The sequence below is a fragment of the Lagenorhynchus albirostris genome, chromosome 12 (assembly GCF_949774975.1).
Source record: "Lagenorhynchus albirostris chromosome 12, mLagAlb1.1, whole genome shotgun sequence".
In the NCBI taxonomy this organism is placed as follows: Eukaryota; Metazoa; Chordata; class Mammalia; order Artiodactyla; family Delphinidae; genus Lagenorhynchus; species Lagenorhynchus albirostris.
Window position 1 is genome coordinate 28,055,159 of NC_083106.1, and position 23,212 is coordinate 28,078,370.

The 23,212-nt window shown below is 41.5% G+C and overlaps 1 protein-coding gene across 1 annotated transcript; it reads right to left on the reverse strand.

The window, feature by feature from the left end:
• Positions 1–10,913: 10,913 nt before the first annotated feature.
• Positions 10,914–11,705, reverse strand: LOC132530448 (spindlin-1-like). The gene has a single exon (XM_060167663.1). The coding sequence runs from the start codon at positions 11,703–11,705 to the stop codon at positions 10,914–10,916; it is 792 nt and encodes a 263-aa protein (XP_060023646.1).
• Between the last annotated feature and the right edge of the window lie 11,507 nt (positions 11,706–23,212).

A 23,212-nucleotide genomic window follows, 5' to 3' on the forward strand; every position in this document is an offset into this window, starting at 1 on the left:
AAGCGTATTAAACAATTAACCAATCAGCTCTTTCATTATTATGTATTGTCTAGAATGTGGAGGCAATGTCTAAAGAATTCTGTTCTCAGTTCTTATTAATCTAGAAGTCTCTGGGGCCTTAACACTCTTATTGCCTCCCTCAGGCTTTGGGTCAGGATCACTTTCTTCTCTCTACAGCAGCTTCTTTTTGGCAGTGGTGGAGGGGGTCCTTTTTTTTTTCTTCCTGTATAGTGGGCCTCCCCTTGGTTTAATATTCAGAATTATTTTATTATATATTCATTGATTCAGAAAAGCATTGCAGAGTCAGATTCCTCTTCTGCTTGTGTGTACACATTTGTGATCTTAAAAAACCCTTCTTTTTCACTTCTGTGTCTTTTACACATTCAGGGCATTTTTTCACATCTTAGAGTCATTTCATCCTGTATCTATCTTGTTGTCAGGTAAATCATCTTAAAACCCAGTCCTGATCATTTTCTTTCCCAGAAATCTTCAGTGCTTTTCAATGGCTTACAGGAACCAGCTCAAACTCCTTATTCTTGCATTTACGAAATCATCTAATCATGTCTCAACTTCCCTTTCCTGCCTTATCTCACACTATTCTCCTAAAAAGTCTTACTCAGGTTAAGTTGATCTTCCTGGTGTTTATCAAACGCCTTGTGTTTCATTTTTTTTTTTAATAAAAAACTTTTAACATGTTTTCTGCCTCCATTTTTTGTGTTGCTCTATTTTTTCCAACATCCCTATTATCCAAATCCTAGTAATTTTTCCAGATGCAACTCAAGAAACCATTTCTCTGTAAAACCCTTTCTGGCCTCCTGCCTAGAGCCCTGGTTCTCAAAGCAGTGAGGGCCATTCCACTCTGGGACACACTTTATTTGTTGATTAGCCTGATTATTTACTTTTTATAGTTGCAATTTATGTTTGTATATTTTCATGCTAATTCTCCACAATGAGAGACCAGGAATGCATCGTACACTGTATATTTCCCTCAATATAGAAAGTGTCCTGTGTGTAATAGAACTCTCCATGTGGCTGAATTCTAGAGCTGGAGGGAGATTTGGAGAGCTGACGAGTTGGTTGATAGATTAATGGACTCTGAACTAAAGAACACTTTAGACCTTTCAACCTAGCTATGTACTCAAAATAACTGATTTTGACTCAGTGGCTTTTATTAGTACGTATTATTGAGGCTGATTTATAAAGAAAGGTGTATAGCATGGATGAACAGTTTGATACAAAAGTAAATCTAAGACATGGCTAAAATTAACCTGTAGAGAAATCTTTCCACAGTCTGATGGTCTTGTCAAAATTTAAAGTTTCATCTTCTGATTAAGACTAATGCTCCTGATTCTGTATTCAGTGAAACACCAGACTGACGGTTCCTCATTGTTTATACTTACCACATGCAGCACCACGGAATGCCAGCAGGTGACGCTGCTTCTCTGCAGAAATTTTTTGTGATCCGCTCAACAGCCTCCCTCTCATTCGCATTGCTGCTACAAAGGCCTGACCCCGAAAAGCAATTTGAATATTTTACATTAGTGGAAATAGGAATTGCTTACATTTATCATATGTTCCCTGATAAACAAGGGTTTCAAAAAGTCAGATTTTTAAAAATTGCTTTCATTTTAATATTTCTGACCCTGAAAGACCAGGTTCCTCGTTATTATCTCTGAACACTTCAGATCTTATAATCGGTTGAGGACACTGAGAGGACTTGAGAAGGCATCTAGGATCTTACAGCCCAGATCCCTGGGCAAGGTCATTCAGAGTCAAAGGCAGAGCCCGGAGTCAAACACAGATTTTCTAGCAGTCGCCTTCGCTGTCCCATCCTGTCTCGGCCGTTAGCATGCATCAGGTATGCCTAAGTGCAATATGACAAAAGCCAACCTCCATCTCATTCTGAGGAGCTGCCGGGGTCATCCCCAAATAGGGGTGTGTGTGTGTGTGTGTGTGTGTGTGTGTGAAGAAAAGGGGTTCTGTACCATGATCTGTCTCATTCTTCTTTGCAGCATCAGACCCGGGGTAAGCCCTCAGCAAGTATTTTTTGAATGAATGAAGTATGGAAGGAAATGAAAGAAAGGAAGGAAAGCAGGAGGAGAGGGAAGGATGGGAGGAAAGGAAGAAGAGAAGGAAAAGAAGGAAGGGAAAGAAAACAGAAAGGGAGGAGAAGAGGGCGGGTGGGAGGGAGCCCAGAGACTTACAGCATAGCTCACCACCTCTGACATCTGGTAGATGCTGGGGTGATTCACCTTGGTTTAGAGCACTTGGAAGAAATAAGATGGAGAACAATTTCTGGCCAACTGGGTTATTTTATTAGCTCTTATTTCATTCTATTTTGCCACAGGCAATACATTAAAAGGTGAATTCAGTGGTGTGTACATCTCTGTGAGGATACATCTCCACCTGCCACTTGTGTCACATCTGGCAGCTGTGGGCAGGCATCAGGCAGCGCCCCATGTCCCCTCTGCCAGCCTCATGGGAACTGCCCATTCATGAGGGCAGATGGGGGGTGGAAGTTTTTGGGAACAAGTCCATATTCAGAGCCAGAGAAATTTCAGGAAATCCAAACACATGGTTTTATCAGATACATGTCTAGAATGAGAATTATCGCTCTAAGTGGAAGCAGAGCATAGAAGTTGTGGCCCAAGACAGGAAGTAAGGCCTCTCCTATTTCTGACTCAAAGTACTGGTTTTTCTTTCTTGTGATTTATCTCACTCTAGAGGCAAAGCCTAAATGCTGAGTTTTCTTTCTGTGATTTTCCTTTAGACCCAGTCCCTCCATATGGATTTCATGTGTTATGCCACGGTTCTCACTTGACCTAGTCAGCCACCAAAAGTCATCTAGCCTATGTCCCATTCTTAACCTTGCTAGTTGACTAAATAAATTAATCTGAAGTGATAATTCTTATCTTAGAGGACATGTGATTTTAAAAAATTTTTTATTGAAATACAGGTGATTTACAATGTTGTGTTAGTTTCATGTGTACAGCAAAGTGATTCAGTTATATATACTTTTTTAGATTCTTTTCCATTATAGGTTATTACAAGAGAATTGAATATAGCTTCCTGTGCTTTATAGTAGGTCCTTGTTGGTTGTCTACTCCGTATATAGTAGTGTGGATATTTTAATATCAAACTCCTAATTTATCCCTCCTCCTTGTTTCCCCTATGGTAACCATAAGTTTGTTTTCTATTTCTTTGAGTCTATTTCTGTTTTATAAATAAGGTCATTTGTATCATTTTTTAAGATTCCACATAAAAGCAATATCATATGATATTTGTCTTTCTCTTTCTGATTTACTTTACTTAATATGATAATCTCTAGGTCCATCCATGTTGTTGCAAATGGCATTATTTCATTCTTTTTTATGACTAATAGTCCATTGTGTATATATACCACATCTTCTTTATCCATTCATCTGTTGATGGACATTTAGGTTGCTTCCATGTCTTGGTTACTGTAAATAGTGCTGCTATGAACATTGGGGTGCATGTATCTTTTCAAATTATAGTTTTCTCCAGATATATGCCCAGGAGTGGGATTGCTGGATTCCCCACTACATGGCATGCAGGGATCTTAGTTCCCCGACCAGGGATCCAACCCGTGCCCCCTGAAATGGAAACGCAGAGTCTTAACCACTGGACCACCAGGGAAGTCCCTATTTTTAGGTTTTTAAGGAAACTGCATACTGTTCTGCATAGTGGCTGCACCCATTTACATTCCCACCAACAGTGCAAGAGGGTTCCCTTTTCTCCACACCTTCTCCAGCTTTTACTGTTTGTAGACTTTTTTGTGTGTGTGTGTGGTATGCGGGCCTCTCACTGCTGTGGCCTCTCCACTTGCGGAGCACAGGTTCCGGATGCGCAGGCCCAGCGGCCATGGCTCACGGGCCCAGCCGCTCCGCGGCACGTGGAATCCTCCCGGACCGGGGCACAAACCCGCATCCCCTGCATCGGCAGGCGCACTCTCAACCACTGCGCCACCAGGGAAGCCTCGTTTGTAGACTTTTTGATGATGGCCATTCTGTCCGGTGTGAGGTGATAGCTCATTGTAGTTTTTTTTTTTTTTGTGGTACGTGGGCCTCCCACTGCTGTGGCCTCTCCCGTTGCGGAGCACAGGCTCCGGACCCGCAGGCTCAGCAGCCATGGCTCACGTGCCCAGCCGCTCCGCAGCATGTGGGATCTTCCCGGACCGGGGCACGAACCCGTGTCCCCTGCATCGGCAGGCGGACTCTCAACCACTGCGCCACAAGGGAAGGGAAGCCCCTCTCATTGTAGTTTTGATTTGCAGGACATATTTGATTTTTTTAAAAAATACATTTATTTATTTATTCATTTTTGGCTGCGTTGGGTCTTTGTTGCTGCGTGCGGGCTTTTCTCTAGTTGTGGCGAGTAGGGGCTACTCTTCATTGTGCTGCGTAGGCTTCTCATTGTGGTGGCTTCTCATGTTGTGGAGTGTGGGCTCTAGGTGTGCAGGCTTCAGTAGTTGTGGCTCGCAGGCTCAGTAGTTGTGGCTCACAGGCTTAGTTGCTCCGTGGCATGTGGGATCTTCCTGGACCAGGGCTCAAACCCATGTCCCCTACATTGGCAGGAGGATTCTTAACCACTGCACCATCAGGGAAGTCCCATATTTGATTTTTAATACAGGCCTCCTGGAACCAAAATGCTTATCTCAGGAGTTAAATCTATTCTGCCAGTGGAGATTTCTGGCATTATATAATGTCATGAGGGAGGTGGGTTTGAATCACTCCTGTATTCCATTTTGATGCCTTCCAGTCATACCACCTGGGCAGCCATATGTTCTTGCAAATGCATGAAGTGGTTGTATAAAAGAAAGCATTCATTTGGCAAACATGATTTGCCAGGCGCTATGTTGTCAGGGACTGAGACACAAAGACCATGGGAAGGTGTGTCTGTGCCTTTAGAGAAGAGAGAGGCAAGGGGTCTGGTGATGACATGCAGAGGGCTGAGTGTGGGAAGAGAGCTACAGTAGGTGGCAGGGGAGGGGATGGTGTTCAGGGCTGGTAGAAAGATAGACTGCAGCAAGTGGTAGCTGCCCAAGGCTGATGGACAGAGTGAGGAAAGAATCAAGAGTGACTTCTAGTTTTATCTTAGAAACCTGGTAAGTAGAATGAAGTGTACTAGGGGATGAGTCATAGGAGGAACCACAGTTACACAAAAGTGTGTATGTATGAGAAAACTGAGTGTGTTGAGGGATGAGGATGGTATATTTTCAGTTTAGGTGATGAAGGACTTTGAGCCTAAAGACAGGCAAGCCTCAGGTGACCTCACTGTTACCAAGGAATACAGAACATGTTACAAGTTTTTTTTTTTGTTTTTTTTTTTGGCACATGTAGGGTTTATTTTAAATGTCTTAAGGATAGCGTTATACCATAATTACAAAAATTACTTACAGAATTAACACATTTATATTGTTTATACTTCTAAATGCAGAGAACAGGGAACCATCTACACATTGTCTAAAATTAAAATTAAAAATGAATTCAACTTAGTAAGCAAGAGATCACTGAAGAAATCAAAAAGGAAATCAAAAAATACCTAGAAAAAAATGACAATGAAAACACGACAACCCAAAACCTACAGAATGCAGCAAAAGCAGTTCTAAGAGGGAAGTTTATAGCAATACAATCCTACCTCAAGAAACAAGAAACAGGGCTTCCCTGGTGGCACAGTGGTTGAGAGTCCGCCTGCTGATGTAGAGGACATGGGTTCGTGCCCCGGTCCGGGAAGATCTCACATGCCGCGGAGCGGCTGGGCCCGTGAGCCATGGCCGCTGGACCTGTGCGTCCAGAGCCTGTGCTCCGCAATGGGAGAGGCCACAGCAGTGAGAGGTCCATGTATCGCAAAAAAAAAAAAAAAAAAGAAACAAGAAACATCTCAAATAGACAATCTAACCTAAAGCAGTTAAGAGAAAGAAGAACAAAAAAACCCCAAAGTTAGCAGAAAGAAAGAAATCATACAGATCAGATCAGAAATAAATGAAAAAGAAATGAAGGAAACGACAGCAAAGATCAATAAAACTAAAAATAAAAGCTGTTTTTTTGAGAAGATAAACAAAACTGATAACCATTAGCTAGACTTATCAAGAAAAAAAGGGAGAAGACTCAAATCAATAGAATTAGAAATGATAAAGGAGAAGTAACAACTGACACTGCAGAAATACAAAGGATCATGAGGGATTACTACAAGCAACTATATGCCAATAAAATGGACAACCTGGGAGAAATGGACAAATTCTTAGAAATACACAAACTTCTGAGACTGAATCAGGAAGAACGAGAAAATATGAACAGACCAATCACAAGCAATGAAATTAAAACTGTGATTAAAAATCTTCCAGGGCTTCCCTGGTGGCGCAGTGGTTGAGAGTCCGCTTGCCGATGCAGGGGACACGGGTTCGTGCCCCGGTCCGGGAAGATCCCACATGCCGCGGAGCGGCTGGGCCCGTGGGCCATGGCCACTGAGCCTGCACGTCCAGAGCCTGTGCTCCACAATGGGAGAGGCCACAACAGTGAGAGGCCCGTGTACCGCAAAACAAACAAACAAACAAATGGGACCTAATGAAACGTAAAAGCTTTTGCACAGCAAAGGAAACCATAAAGAAGACAAAAAGACAACCCTCAGAATGGGAGAAACTATTTGCAAATGAAGCAACTGACAAGGGATTAATCTTCAAAATTTACAAGCAGCTCATGCAGCTCAATATCGAAAAAACAAACGACGCAATCCAAAAATGGGCAGAAGACCTAAATAGACGTTTCTCCAAAGAATATATACAGATTGCCAGCAAACACATGAAAGAATGCTCAACATCATTAATCATTAGAGAAATGCAAATCAAAACTATAGTGAGATATCATCTCACACCGGTCAGAATGGCCATCAGCAAAAAATCTACAAACAATAAATGTTGGAAAGGGTGTGGAGAAAAGAGAACTCTCTTGCACTGTTGGTGGGAATGTAAATTGATACAGCCACTATGAAGAATAGTATGGAGGTTCCTTAAAAAACTAAAAATAGAACTACCATGTGACCCAACAATCCTACTACTGGGCGTATACCCTGAGAAAACCATAATTCAAAAAGAGTCATGTACCAAAATGGTCATTGCAGCTCTATTTACAATAGCCAGGACATGGAAGCAACCTAAGTGTCCATCAACAGATGAATGGATAAAGAAGATGTGGCACATATATACAATGGAATATTACTCAGCCACAAAAAGAAACAACATTGAGTTATTTGTAGTGAGGTGGATGGACCTAGAGTCTGTCATACAGAGTGAAGTAAGCCGAAAAGAGAAAAGCAAATACCATATGCTAGCACATATATATGGAATCTAAAAAAAAGAAAAGAAATGGTCATGAAGAACCTAGGGGCAAGACGGGAATAAAGACACAGACCTACTAGAGAATGGACTTGAGGATACGGGGAGGGGGAAGGGTAAACTGGGACAAAGTGAGAGAGTGGCATGGACATATATACGCTACCAAATGTAAAATAGATAGCTAGTGGGAAGCAGCCGCATAGCACCGGGAGATCAGCTCGGTGCTTTGTGACCACCTAGAGGGGAGTGATAGGGAGGGTGGGAGGGAGGGAGACACAAGAGGGAAGAGATATGAAGACATATGTATATGTATAACTGATTCACTTTGTTATAAAGCAGAAACTAACACACCATTGTAAAGCAATTATACTCCAATAAAGATGTTAAAGAAAAAAACCAAAAAAAAAAAACAAATTCAAGCTTGAAAGGTGAGGTTATTTTGCCTAATTTTAAAATGCAAACACAAAGACCTCTTGAACCATACACATTCGTTCAAACTGCACTCATGATGGAAAACACAAAAAATGCAGTATTTCCAAAACACCACAGGCATATTGGCCACAATAATTTTCTGTTATAATAATTGTTCCTGTCTTTGGAGAACTTTAATTTTTTTTTAAAAGACAAGCAGCTTAAGAATGTTTTCAGGTGGTACAATTTGTGACAATCAAAACAGTCTTCTAATGGGTCCACGGCATTCAGAGATCCAAGCTCAAGGCTCTTTGGGGTTTGGCATGTAAAACAGTAATAGAAATGAAATCTGGTTTAGAAGCAACTGTGATTGTTTTCAGAATTTGCAGTCCCTTCAAATATTGCATGATATATACAACTGGGAAACCACCTTCTGTTGGCACTGTACTTGCTTCATCATTGCATTTTTATCCTACAACCACCAGTAGGCAAATATACAGAAAACTGAAAACAAAGAAAAACAAAAACACGAAAAAACCTAAGTATCTTTAACATGCAACTTTAGTTAGTTACATTGAACATTCTACTAGAATAACACGCAAAAAAGGATGGTCTGCTTTTAAGGTTTTCCTTTGAAGATTTTTGGGCACCAGACATCACACAGAGGCATGCATACACACGACACAATAATACTATAGCAGGTCAGTGAGAAAGGCCAATACATTTTATACAGATTCATGTCACGTTAAGTCCCACGATGATAACGTTGGAAATTCACGTTGGAGTCCTAGAACAAGGAACCAACATTCAGATACCAGGAAAAGGCAAGCCATGCACAGAGATCTGAAACACGAGCCTAAACGAAGCCTCAAATACTCAGATGGGAAGCAGAGTTAGTCACCGTGTCAGGAAGTGCGGTTTAATCCACTGAAAGAATAAAGGATGGGATAAAATGGAAAAACAATGACCCCCCTTCCCCTTCCTTTACCCTAAAGGCAATAAATGGAACAAAGATTAAAATAATGATGATAATGATCACATGGCACATTTGTCTAGAGACTGGCAGGTCATGTGGTATTCAAGTTGCCAAAGGTACTTACAGAAAAACCACAGTGCAAGTCATTAAGTGATGCTAGAAATGTTCCAACTGACCCAACCTTCTGGATACTTCCAGAGAACTTTATTTTTCATCCCGAAGTCACTGTACGGTGTTTTCCTAGTGCACGCAGGACACACACGTGTCTGCTTGGGCTTGGGGAGCCAGGCTCAGCCTTGAGATTCACATGCAGGGACTCTTACAAGAGCAACCAGGAAAACAGGTGACAGATATGCAGCATGACCTTGTTCAAGCCGGGGAGGAGCGTCTCAGACCTGGGTACTCCCTTCCTGGAGAAGCTCAGCCCTGGCTGAACCTCCGGAGGCTCTGGGCACACTGCAGAAAACGGAGGGCTGTATTTATGGGGTGTGAGGCGTTACCAGCCAACAGCTCAAGGCACAGCCTTCCTGAAGGTGGAAATGGGCATCACACAAACCACTCACAGCCAGGCCTCGTAACTACAGAATCTCTAACGTGTTAAGTACGGGCACGATGGAGGTTGCGGGGACCTCTGGTGTTTGATTGACAGCGTAGGCATTTAACCTTCCCCCCAAATTTCAGGTCAGATTTCCAGTCTCCACAAGAGACTGGTTCCACGTACCGCCTTTCTCCTAGCTTTCAAAACGCAGGGGCTCATCCAAAACAAAGTGACAGCTGGCCATTTCGCTGCTACACCAACCACTTTTGCAGTTCTTTTTGGTTAAAACAACCTTGCAGGGATAAACCACAAAAGGAGTCTGTGGCTGGGGGCTGCTATCAATCACATTCACAAGCCAACGCAGGTGACTGACCCTGACGTGGCAGGGTCCACTCAGTGGAACGAATCCACGTCAACAGCACACTGACCGCAAGAAGACGCAGCACCACAAAAGGTGTCAGGGGATTTCAGCTGTTATTTGTCCAGACATTCTTTGTGGGGAAAAGCCAGGGAGAAAAAGCCTTCTGACCATAATCATACTATCAGTAAAATCGGCATAAAAATAAAAGTGTCCCAGAGGACTTGTTAGAAAGCAACAAAGCCATTCTTAAACTTACATTTCTAAAATTTATGTTCTCCCAGGAACTTACTACATACACACAAACCACTGATATACTGTTGCCTTTTAAATCGTGTACTAAAATCCAAATTACTGGTGTGTACAAATAATGGACCAAAAGTACTGCCCAAAACACACCTGCATTACACTATGTGGACCAAGTACCTGGGCTTCGACAAAAAAAAAAAAAAAAGTATTTATGATAAAAATTGTAAACAAAAATTTTACAAAGCTTAGGATCAAAGTCAACTTTTTGCCCAGATTTCTAACTGTTTGGTAAAATTCTAACATGGGTCATTAACGGTTCATGAATGATTCTTGTTTGGACTTTCTGGCTGAAAAGGTGCTTTGCACTTCTGACTTTCAAAACAAGCTGAATGTCCCGATGTGCTTTCTGTGCCCAAATTTAATTTTCGACAAACAGCAGTAATATACCAAATATGATTGACTTGGGTCAGCACTCATGCTGAACTGGAGAAAATTATTTAACCCCTGTCCCAATCCACAAATAAAGGACTGCCAATGAAGTGTGTGTGTGTGTGTGTGTACAGATCTGTGTGTGCATATATATAATACATGTATACACACAGATATAGATAGGTGTATGTGTTTATATATATATACATATATATATCCAAAAAGGCATAAAAAAATATCAAACTATGCTTGCATTGCGGCAGCAGAATAAGAGAATGTTAAGAGTGAAGGGGAAAATTGATAAAATCTATTACAGTTTTAAATGACTCTGATACTAGCTTAACTTTTTTTTTTTTGCCAAACTTGCCTGTAACTCCCCTCCAAACAGACAGACTCCTTTTAAGAGGAAGGAGTTCCTTACACAAAATGTTTTGTGTTCACATATACCTATACTCTTCAGAACAAAACCAGTTCTGCTGGCAAACTGTGGGTTCGTGGGGACATTTAAGCTCTCATTAAAATGGAAAGCAATCAAATCTTTACATCTACAAACTGCATATTTAATACATTTCCATAAATTTGGCCAAGTTCGTGATGACATCTAGAATGTGTTCACCAAATCATAGACGTAAATATGGAAATCATCATCGAATTTGATGAAATAGACAGACGACGGTTTGGTCTCCACTTGACGGATGACCATGCCAGTCCTTTTAGAGCCATCTTTTCTGGCATATTCCACTTGTTTGCCTACCAGGCTCTCTAGGACTTCTCCTGGTTTCCTTTCTGCTGGAGATGAATCAATTGAATCAGGAATAATGTGAAGGTCACCTTCTTTATTATCATCTAAGAGCTGGTGCATGTACAAGACAGGATTGTTCTCATAGGTGATGTAAAACCATGTGTTCATGATGGGGGCGCGTGCTAGGACCATTCCCCTCCACTCCTCTTTAGAGCCATCCTGGGTCTCAAACATGTGCTTCACTGTTTTGCCGATCATTGTGTCGGCTAGGTGTGCATCATTGATTTGGGATGTTGCAGCTCTATCAGGGAGGATTTCAAGTGCACAAATTCTTTCATCTTTATTAAGTTCTAGTCCATAAACACAGTCAAATCCATCGTATTTTATAAGATACAAAGAAGGATTTACAGGCACCTGGTCCAGAACGGTTCCTTTCCACTGGGTGACAGGCTTGTTCCCCTCTTTCCACTCATGCCGAATCCTGCGGCCTAGGATGCTCCGCGGGGGCTGGGAAACAGGTGTGCTGGGCCCTACACTGCTCCGATGTTTTTTGTGGGACGTCCTTTTCTTCATCTTGCTTGCAGATACACCAGCATGGCCTGCATCAGGTCTGGACCGCTGGCCAGCTGTCTTCCCGAATGGAGTCTTCATTCCTCTGTACTTACGTGACCAGCAGAGCTGCTGGACCGGGATGAACGTTCAAGATTCGCCAATTTGAAACTTTTCACGGAATTTCAATGTTCTTATTAATCCATCATCCAAGTGTCTCTTTTACAAGTTCAGCAAAAATTTTAAATCATGACTTTGCGGTAAGGCCACGAAGGCCAACGTCCGCTGTGCCACGGGACCCCGCAATCCAGCGGCGCGCTCCCGCCCGAGCTAACCGGCAGGAGGGCGCTGCCCCGCCCACTCTGGGCCCCGCCCACTCTGGGCTTCGCGGCGGCCGCCCCGCCCCCCGGCGACGCGCGCTGCGTCTCCTGACTACGCCGGCCTCTGCTGACTGGACGCCGAAGTCTTTATCATCGTCGCAAAATTTCATTTATTAAAAGGTTGGTTTTCTCTTCACCCTATAAGAGGTCAAATATGCCCAGTTCTTGCATTGCAAGCTCTTACGATTAAGGAAAACTGTACAGAGGAGGATCATGAGACAAATGAGCACACGCGGAGCCCAAACACTGAGAAACAGGAAACAGAAGAGGTCGATGGGGGGAGCTTTCCTCTGCCCTCGACACAGCCACCACTGGTGCCGGGATCAAAATGATGTCACTTGCTTTGTCCTCGACAGACATTTGCAAACAAAACTTTTTAGCAGACACTTAAGGTCATTTGGGAGGTCAGAGAACTGTACTTAAAGATGTTTGCTGTACCGTCAACACTTCCTTCTGGCTCGATTCGACCTTCTCTGTGCCCTGTATGTAGAAGCCATAAACTTTTTGATAGTCTACTAGTATTATGCCTCAAAAAAAAAAAAAAAGCAGGAAAATTGAGTACTTGGTGTGCCCCAGATGACTCTCTCTTTGGCTTTGGGCACCGGAGAAGTGGGAGTTTTTTAGCTGTTCTGTAATACTCGTGATATGAAGCACATTAAACATGAGTCAGAGTGATAAGGATCTTCAAAGGTCTTTCCAGAAACTCGTTCTGAGACTTCTTAACGATGATAAAGAAGCCACAGTAAGATGCCCAGGGTCCTGCTCCATTTCCAGAGTCCATAACTTTGAAGAAGGAATAACATATTACTTGGAAGGAATTTATAATAACCATGAGTATTTATAGTTGAATCACGTTTAGGAACATGCCATGCCTTTCAAGCTACTCCATGAAAAGAGTTCAGTGACTTCATAAGTTTGGGAAACCAGCCCTCAATACTTTCTTTTCCTTATGGAGCACCATTGACATCTGAAGGGTTCTGAGAACTTTTGCAGTAAAGAACTCCTGGAAGACTTAAGGCTAAACAAACAAACAAAAAAATGTCTAATGGTGAGTATTTCAGTTATCTGCCATGTGTGTGCACTTTATAATTTTTCTCTTCTATCTCCTCTACAAAACGTTTAGTAAAACTTTGAGGTGAAGAGGGTGAGTTCATGTTTTGGGTGAATGTGAAGAGTTGCTGGGGGTGTGGCAAAAGGAAAGGCTGGCTTTGGGGGACAGCTGACATATGGGTTTCATGGACAATGCAGAGTGAAAAGTGGGGTAAATCGAGGTGCTGTGGGATTTCGGAGGAGGGCGTGCAAGGCAGGTATGAGGAGGTCAGAGAAGGCTTCCTAGATGTGATGGCTGAATTGAAACTTGAAGTGTGAATGGGAGTGATCCAAGCGTTCCAGTTATCATTGCTATGTAACAAGTTACCTCCAAACTTAAAGTCTTAAAACAACCATCTCATTTTGCTCACAACTGGGAGGGTCAGGAAATAGGGAGAGTCATGGTTGGGCATTTCTCACTTGGAGTCTCATGTGTGGGCTGGGCTGCAGTCATCTGAGGGCTAGTGCATTAGTTTTCTAGGGCTGCTGTAACAAAGTATCACAAACTGGGTGCTTTAAAACAACAGAGATGTATTTCTCACAGATGTGGAGGCTAGAGGTCCAAAATCAAGGTATCAGCAGGGCCGTGCAAGACTCTAGGGGTGGATCATTCCTTACTTCTTCCTAGCTTCTGGTGGTTGCCAGCAATCTTTGCCTTATAGATGGATCCGCTCAGTCTCTGCCATCATTGTCACGTGGGCTTCTCCCTGTCTCTTCACAGGATCATCTTCCCCTTGTGTGTGTCACTGTGTCCAAATTTACCTCTTCTAGTAAAGACACCAGTCATTAGGTTAGGGACCACTCTAGTCCAGTATGACTTTGTTTGAACTTGACTATGTCTGCAAAGACCGTCTTTCCAAATAAGGTCACATTCACAAGTTCTGAAGGTTAGGACTTGACATTCCTTTTGGGGGGACACAGTTCAACCCATAATAGCTAGTTGTGGGGTGGTGAATGTCTAAGATGTCTCACTCACATGGCTGGCTGTTGAGGCTGGTTGTCAGCTAGGAGCTTCATGGCCTTTCCTGGCCTTGCCTCAGAAATCGTATACCACCACTTCTGTCATACTCTGTTGGTTGAAACAGTCACAAGCTGTGGACCACACCTCCCAATGGAAGGACTGTTAAATAATTTTCAGGTGTGTTTGACACTTGCCACACCAAGCAGAAGGGAATGGTGACACATGGTGAGAAACAAAACTGAAGGTCTATGAAAAGGTCAGCTCAAGGACACTTTGCAATTTGTGTGCGATTGTTTCCAAAGTGTTTGCTCAAAGGCTAATTTCTATGAAACTTTAAAGAGAATACACAGAAAATGAGATGGGTGTGCAATTTTCTGTAAAGATATAATTAAACTCAGGAAAAATAACTCCTCCCTCCCTCTTCTCTCTTTATTCTTTTTTCCCCTCCCTTCCACCTTTCTTTTTCTTTACTTCCCCAAGCATATAGTAGAAGCATTAACATTTACATTTCATAATACAGAATTAAGATTAGGTACTACATATGTATGCAGCCATGATCCCTTACTTAAAATACAAATAGTATCTTAATTCATGAATTAATAAATTGATATTCTCTAATATGTATTATAGCACCAAACAAACATGCATATTTTAGAGTTAGACCAATCTAATCTTGGACTAGTTTTGTTGCTTCAGTTTAAATAACAAAGCTATATAGAAAAATCTAAGAAGGATGTATACATCAAATATTAAAAGTAATAAGCTGAAGGTGATAGTGTTTTGGAGTGCTTTTTATTTACTTCTTTATACTCTTCTATAGTTTCCAAAATCACCTCAATAGACACATATCACTTTTTTTTTTTTTTTTTTTTACATCTTTATTGGGGTATAATTGCCTTACAATGGTGCGTCAGCTTCTGCTTTACAACAAAGTGAATCAGTCATACATAAACATATGTTCCCATATGTCCTCCCTGTTGCGTCTCCCCCCCTCCCACCCTCCCCATCCCACCCCTCCGACACATATCACTTTTAGAAAATAAACTATTAAAATGTAGTGACTCTAATTTTGCTTAAGTTTTTTGCTTCAAAATTAGAGGCAATATATTCTTTTTTTAAAATTTTATTGGCTGATTCTTTGGTAGTTTTCCATTACGTCTTTTTTTTAAAATTAATTTATTTATTTTGGCTGTACTGGGTCTTTGTTGATGTGCGCAGGCTTTCTCTAGTTATGGCGAGTGGGGGCTACTCTTCGTTGCAGTGCGCGTTGCAGCACGCGGGCTTCTCATTGCAGTGGCTTCTCTTGTTGTGGAGCACGGGCTCTAGGCACATGGGCTTCAGTAGTTGTGGTGTGTGGGCTCAGTAGTTGTGACTCACAGGCTCTAGAGCGCAGACTCAGTAGTTGTGGTGCACGGGCTTAGTTGATCCGTGGCACGTGGGATCTTCCCAGATCAGGGATCAAACCCGTGTTCCCTGCATTGGCAGGTGGATTCTTAACCACTATACCACCAGGGAAGTCCCAAGAGACAATATATTCTTTTTCAACAACTTAAAACTTTCTTTAATGCCTTGGTATAAATGGAGGTAAATTATTTAATTTCAAATAGAACATGGAAGGTGGTCTGGGCAGTTACTTTATAGCATCTTCAGGGAAAGTTTCTTGGAAGAAATGACATTTTTGCTGAGTCCTAAAGAAAAAGAAGCCAGTCAATGAAGAGCTGAGCCAGAGCATTCCAAGCAGAGGAAACAGCAAGTTCAAAGGCCCTAGGGATGCAAATGTGCCCAGCTTGTGTGAAGAACAGTTTCTGTGGCCAAAAGCATAGTCAGTGTTGGGAGAGCATCTGAGATAAGGATGGAAAGTGGAAGGTGCAAGATGACCTAGATTCTGTAAGGCAGGGGTTGGCAAACAACTTCTGTGAGGGGCCACTTGAAAGTACAAAGTATGGACTGAAAGAAAGGAACTGAGGAATGATGCATTTTGAGTAAAAGAAGACTAGAGCAAAATGTCCTTCCTTGAGGAAACTATGGCGTGGGTGATACCGGGGAAAAGAAATAAATATTCACTGTTATGAGCTGAATTGTGTCCCTGCCCCTCCCAAATTCATATGTTGAAGTCCTGACCCTCTCAGAATGTGACTGTATTGGAGATAGGGTCTTTAAAGAGGTAGTTAAGTTAAAATTCGTTCATTAGGGTGGGCCCTAATCCAGTATGACTGGTGTCTTTATAAGAGGGGGATTAGGACACAGACAGGTACAAAGGGAAGACCTTGTGAAGACACAGGGAGAAGAGCCTTTTACAAGCCACGGAAGAGGCCTCAGAAGAGAGCAACTCTGCTGACACCTTAATTTTAGACTTCTAGCCTTCAGAACTGTCAGGAAAAAAATTCCTATTAAACTCATACAGTGTGTAGTATTTTGTTACATTGGTCCTAACAAATACCCTGACCAAAGGCATGAGTGGAAGTGTTGCTTACTATGCAGATTCTTTGGGCCGCCATCGGTTGTTGTTATAATTTTACTGAGTGTTATTAGGGCTAGGACATTGTAAGAACTTTTCTGACTTTAAAGTGCCTTTTCTTTATACCCAGGCCTGTAGGGAGAAGGTGAAAGCTGGAGTGTCTGTTCAATAAGTGCTGTGGAGTGCTGAACTCAAGAAACTATCCTGAACTCGTTCACGCTGAGCGATTCAGTCGTCTGGCTTAATTGTCCATTCGTCAGGCTCTGCAGAATTGCTGGAGTGACACTGCTGTTCTGTGTCAAAAGCAGGGTATGTCTTAGCTTCATTTCACTGTTAAAGTTGATGCTGGAGTACATTTACACAATCCTTTTATTCTGCACTTTTAAGGCTCTTCTAAGTAAAATATGAAAAATGCTTTACAATTTGAATTCTGTTGGAAATTATAGCTGCAGCAGGCTAACCTCCTCCAAATCCCTTCTTTCTCTCTCAAAGCCCTTCTTTTCATAGGATTAAAAACCAATCTTTTAATTTTTTTCAAAACATCTGACTGCAGAGCTAAGTGATTCAGTTCCCTACTTGTTCTTGGGGCTGCGTGGAGGTAGCAGAAGGAATGCAGAACGAGGGAAAGGAGAGCCGAGAAGCCTGGGTGGGTTATTCACCTATGCCTCTGTTCTCCAGCTCCGTCCTCTGCCCTACATTGTTCCTTGGGAGCTGACCTCAATGAACTATATCCCCTAAGCTCTTGCCCTCTGCTTTCTGGTTGGTCTGGCCAATGGGAGGCACTAGCAGGGAGGGAAGGAAGCTGAGAGAGAGGTCTGGGTATTTATCCACCCTGCCTCTGCATGCCTTGTTATAGTTCTGGAAGCTTCTCTGCCTGTAGCTAGAGCTCCTGTTGATTGGCTCCAGGAAGAGCATTTCCTCCCATTTTCCCTTCAGACCTAGTAACGGCTCCCATCTCTTCAGTTGCTAGTCCCTGGGTGCTTCACCATTCCTTGTTACTTTCTTCAACTCTGCCCACCCCTCTGCAAATAGTTTTTTCATTACATTGTTCTCAGTTAAGCCTTTAAGTATGCCAGTGCTAAGACCCTGACTGATACAGACTCATGGATCAGAGGACATTTGCTTTCTTATATTAGATATTTAAAGCAGTATCGTTTATGCTGGCAAGCTTTGGTATCCTTTTTTCTTCTGCACACTTTATTGAGGGGGAATAGGTCCCCCTTGAAGTGAACTCTTGTTCCTTTTTAGTCATTCATGTATGTGCATTCTTGTGGTTTTCACCAGGCCAGACTAGGAAGCAATGGGGATGAAGTTCCCTGTGTTAAGTAATAACAGATGTATATATACCTAGAAGTGTGCTGGTAAACATTTAAAAACCAGCTCTATTGGTGGGGGGAACCCTGACGCCTGGATTTGTGGCATTTGCCATTTTCTGTGTAAATGTTTCCTCCAGGGCCAATTTCAAACCACCAGTGTGACATTGTTGAACATAAATTGGGAGGAGATGCCACCTAACTTTCAGCTCTTGCAAGCTGGTAGAAGCCAGCTCCAGCACTTCCCTGTTTATATCCAGCTATAGGCAGATTGGGCTGAACACATTTATATTACAGCCAGAATTTAATAGGTTAAAACATTACATTAAAGTAGTTTGTTGCGAAAGTCATTGTGAGTCAAAATGGGGGTGTTTATTAGTTAGCAGGTGAACAGAAATTGGAAGCACAGGTGTGTCTGTGTTCTCAATGGAGGGTACAAATGCCATTCAAGCGTTCCAGGTTTCAAATATAAATCGAAGGCAGCCTCTTGATTCTAGGATCCTGGTACATTGTCACGGTCTCTAAACTATTGAATGTACTGGCTTGTTATTGCAAATCAAGCTTCAGTTATAGCTGGAGGGTTTACTTTTCTCCTTTCTCAAATCAGTTTTATGTTTAATTAGCAACGTGAGGTGGGAGGGTGAAAAATTATCTGAAGATGATAGAACAACCAACATGGTTTCATTTGATGTTCTCTGAATATATACTGGAAATGTAACCAAAGTTATATAACCAAATCTTGGAATCCAGAGCTCAGGAGACGGTCCTTAAAGCTTGAAAGAACAGCTTTAAAGAGAGCAATAGATAGAGGTAGAAAATAGCAAGTATTAAAGCGACAGTGCTTATAAGCCCCTAACATGGGCCATGATGAAAATATAAATAGGTTCCAAAAGCGTTCAGAAAAATTCTGGAATGAAAGGAGTACCAAAAGTTATTATAGAAAACGAATTACATTTCAAGTTAAGACCAAACCTCTTGAAGTGAAATAAGTGTCAGCCATGATCCCCTGTATGTTATAACATTAAGTGAAACTATCAAAAATCCAGGGAAGGACTGGATCGAACATTGGGAATTTATTCTGATATGTGTATGCAAATTGAGTTTCTGCAGTTACATGCTATTTTAGATCCTTTATTAGACGTTGGTGGTGTCCTGAGGATGGGGCTCTAGGAATAGCCAGCCCTCTGTGTAGCAGTACGGAAGTGCACTGTCTATAGAGAAGTGACTACAGGTTAGTCTGCTTTGTATCACCACCACGTGCTAGTAATTCTAAACGATGTCAGTGATGAATCTCGAAAGAATCCGTTTTTGGTTTAAGTTCCAATTTTTATAGTTACTACTAAGTTTTAATAATATATACATATTAGCTCCAAATTTGCATGTATTGTCACTTGTCCTTTAATAGACATTGTATTCTACCAAGAAGTCAGTGTGGAGAGTTCCCAGCTATCTTGTTGGCTCTAACACATGTGAATTTAGCTACAAATGCTTGTTTCTAGGGTAAGTTCATAACAGTTTGGAGTTGTTTTAGCAGGCTTCCAACAAAGTTCAAGCCCCCAGTTCCTAGCACGCTACATACTCCTGCATTTAAGCAGTAGATTTGATATAAACAATGATAGTATAGAGATTATAAAGAGGAAAGAACAGAGTGAGTTATTTCAATTCCTCTTTCTCATTTTGTTTTCATTTGTGTTTAAATTAGAAACAGTGAAGCAACACCAGCTACAGGGTGTAATATTTTTGCTTGATTAGTACAAATTTAATTCCTGCAGGATAGAGTTTTCTGAATTTGCCTAATGTCTTTAAAATTGAATTTTATTCTTTTAAAAATTGTTAGTTATTTTAAAACTAAAAGAAGAAAATGAAGGAGAGAAAGCATTACATTAATGATATGATTTAGAAGTCAACTAAATTTTAACTTTTGTGGATGTTTCAGCTTTATTAAAATCGCTTATTAATTTTATTGGCATGATATATAAAATTCAATAAGAGAAAATGTTGGGTCTGCATTTACTTTCTATTATTATTATTTAGTTCATTTCATATTTGTACTAAAGGTAGTTTTATCTCCAAAAAGGAGAGTGAAAAATGCTATGTTCCATGTGTTAAATACACTAGGTATGTACACTAGGTAAATATGAGACTTGTATAAGTGATATAATTGTCCTCTATCATGTCTGCCTTGTTGCTGTAATGTTTTACACATTCTTTTTTTTTTTTTTTAAGATGTTGGGGGTAGGAGTTTATTAATTAATTTATTTATTTTGGCCGTGTCGGGTCTTCGTTTCTGTGCGAGGGCTTTCTCTAGTTGCGGCAAGCGGGGGCCGCTCTTCATTGTGGTGCGCGTGCCTCTCGCTGTCGCGGCCTCTCTTGTTGCGGAGCACAGGCTCCAGACGCGCAGGCTCAGCAGGTGTGGCTCACGGGCCTAGTTGCTCCGCGGCATGTGGGATACTCCCAGACCAGGGCTCGAACCCACGTCCCCTGCATTGGCAGGCGGACTCTCAACCACTGCTCCACCAGGGAAGCCCTTACACATTCTTTTAAAGGAAATCATCCATAGTAAACAGTAAGATCCTATTCTAAAGGAAGCCAGGTATAATAGATTCCAGTGACACAGGCATAGAGACGATATCTGTTCCCAGGAGTCTGTGAAAGAGGAGCCCCAAGCATGTTGCTCCCTCACATGGCGGTCCCCACGGACTCAGAGGCTGAATGTCCCTGGAAAATTGTAAACCCAATGCTGTGTAGTCAGAGGCTAAGAGAAAAAGAAGCAGATGAAAACGTCCTTGTAGGCCAACTGCTGTGTGCATGAGTGTACACATGCATACACACATGCACACACACAGTCATACTTTGGTAAGACAGCATCTTTTCCTCCTTTGACAGTACTGTCATCCAATGTGACCTCAGCCCATCTGTAATTCACAAATGAGTGATATCAGGAATCAAAATGTCTCATCACCAGAACTGCTGATTCAACTGAAATCCATTGTTTCCTGCAAAATATCATACCTGGAGATGGAATTCATCCTCGGAATTTCTTACCAGAAACCAATAAAACCATTGCATCATCATATTTTAAATGGCCTACTCAATCTGCTATCTTATATTTTTTAATGAAAATCACCCTTCATGTTCTAGGTGAGGGCAGGCAGCTGTGCAACTGTGTTCACTTACTGGAAAATTGCTAGTTGTGCTAAAAAGCATTTTTCGTAACAAAAATTTGCATATTCAGAAAAGTTTACGATCAAGACTTTTGTTTAAAAAAAATTTTTTTTTTGGCTGCACCGCAATTTATGGGATTTTAGTTCCCCAACCAGGGATAGAACCCGGAGCCCCAGCTGTGAGATAGCCGAGTCCTAACCATTGGACCTCCAGGGAATTCCCTAAATTTTTTTATGTGTCCTTTCTTTTGAAGGACATTTGTTTCTAGGATAGTATGTTGAATTCCTGGTGCTAGTTGAGGCAGGTTCCCCTGAGTCCCTAACTTAACATGCTTTAATTTAATCACACATGTAATCTATGCTATTTCTTGGTAAAAATTAAACCTGTCAGAGGCTGGCAACATCTCTTGCATCATGGAGCTTATGAAAAAAATGAACTCCTTGGTGTGTAAGATTATCTTTTAAAGCAGGGGGTGGGAGACAGGAGCATTTCTCACAAGTTTCAGGGAATACAATCTCCGTTTCCCTACTTTCTTTCTTAAGCAATCTCTGAATGTAAACTTGGAAGTTCAGGACTAAACTAAGTAATTTTTTTAAAAGTATAGTATAAAAAGAAGTATCCAACGTCAAACCACTTGGTCACAAGTACGTTTGTCATGTTGATCTGATCAAATATGCATTCCTGGTTCCAAGTTAGTTCCTTTATGTCTTTTATAGCTACTGATGATAATGGGGTAGGAAATTGCTCAGGTATTGGAACGACCTGATATACTGGTTCAAGTAAGACTGATCACTGATCTGACTTTTGAATAGGTTGGTGTCTGTGGTGGGATAATAAACTTGAGAATCAACCTGGATATTCTTTGCTTCTTCTTTCGACCATACCCCAGCTGGGCTGGGAGACTTGGGGAATTTGTCAGGACTGTACTTGAGAACAAAGACAGCAAGTTCTTAATCTTCTAAACTTAAATGCTACAGGTCCAAGTGCAAGATATAGAAAGATATCTGAAGTAGACTGTTGTGTTGACTTTCCAGAGTTGTTTCTTTTGCCCTGTCTCCTCAGACAGTAGAAATGCATCCTAAGCTGGGGTGGGAATGAGAAGAGAGTTTGGAATTGAACAGGTGGGGTGGGAATTGGCATACTATGGAATACTCTTTTCTATTGGGGTTCTGAAAATCGAGCAGATCTGTTCTGGTTAAATCCTGGGCACTGCAGACCTTCTGGGGAACTGCCCCCCTGCCCTCACAAAGTGGCTGCCATCCATAGAGCTGGTGGCAGAGGGATTCTAAGTTGGAGAAGCTACCAGGGTTCCTGGAGACCCAGAGTGGGTGGGAAGACATTTGGAAGTTTCTGGGTAGCTCCATAGAAGTGAACGAAAGCACAGCTCTAACCCAAGTTCTTGATCCTTGTATTTTAAAGTTGACGTGATAAGTGATAGAATTGTGATCAAACTTCTGTCTTCTGCTTCATTCTCCAGGGCTTATCAGTACATGTGAACTTTTAGTGCCTCTCTGAGAGAATTTACTAGCACAAATGATGGAGCAATAGAAAATAGAAAAATAGAATATGTTTATTTTTGACTCATTGAGCACACAGTGTCAGGAGATTGCTATGTATTTATCATAGATATGTCATTGTTACTTGAAGACCTTGTGGAAAGTTCATAGTGTTTCGGGGCTGTTCCCATACAATATTGCCAGTGTATAAAACATGACAAGTTTAAAACTCTCCTTTTCAAGTTGTATAAGAGTAAAACCTAAAATATTCTATGTAATTTATAGCTTTAATAATTCCAGATGGGAAGTTTTTTGCCTTTTGTGATTTTTCCTCATTGTTTTCCACACATATAACAATCTAAATCAGCACTGTCCAGTGGCGCTTTCTGCATTGATGGAAGTGTTCTGTAGCTACACTGTCCAGTTTAGTAACTACTAGCCACATGTCACTATTAAGCGCTTGAAATGTGGCTAGTGAGGCTGAATTTTTAATTTAACTAAATTTTAATTTAAATAGCCACATGTGGCTAGCGTCTACCACAGTTGGACAGTGCAGGTCTAAACTCTTTATTTTTCCTCCAAAATCTATGTAGAAAATAATTCATGAAATATCTGTAACAGGAATAAAATCTGCATAACTTTTATATAACATGTACTGTCTCCATCACTAGTAAACACTGGCTTTCTTCTGGCTTTACTGGTTATCATTTTATATACAAATGCTCTGACTTCCCAACAATCTATGCA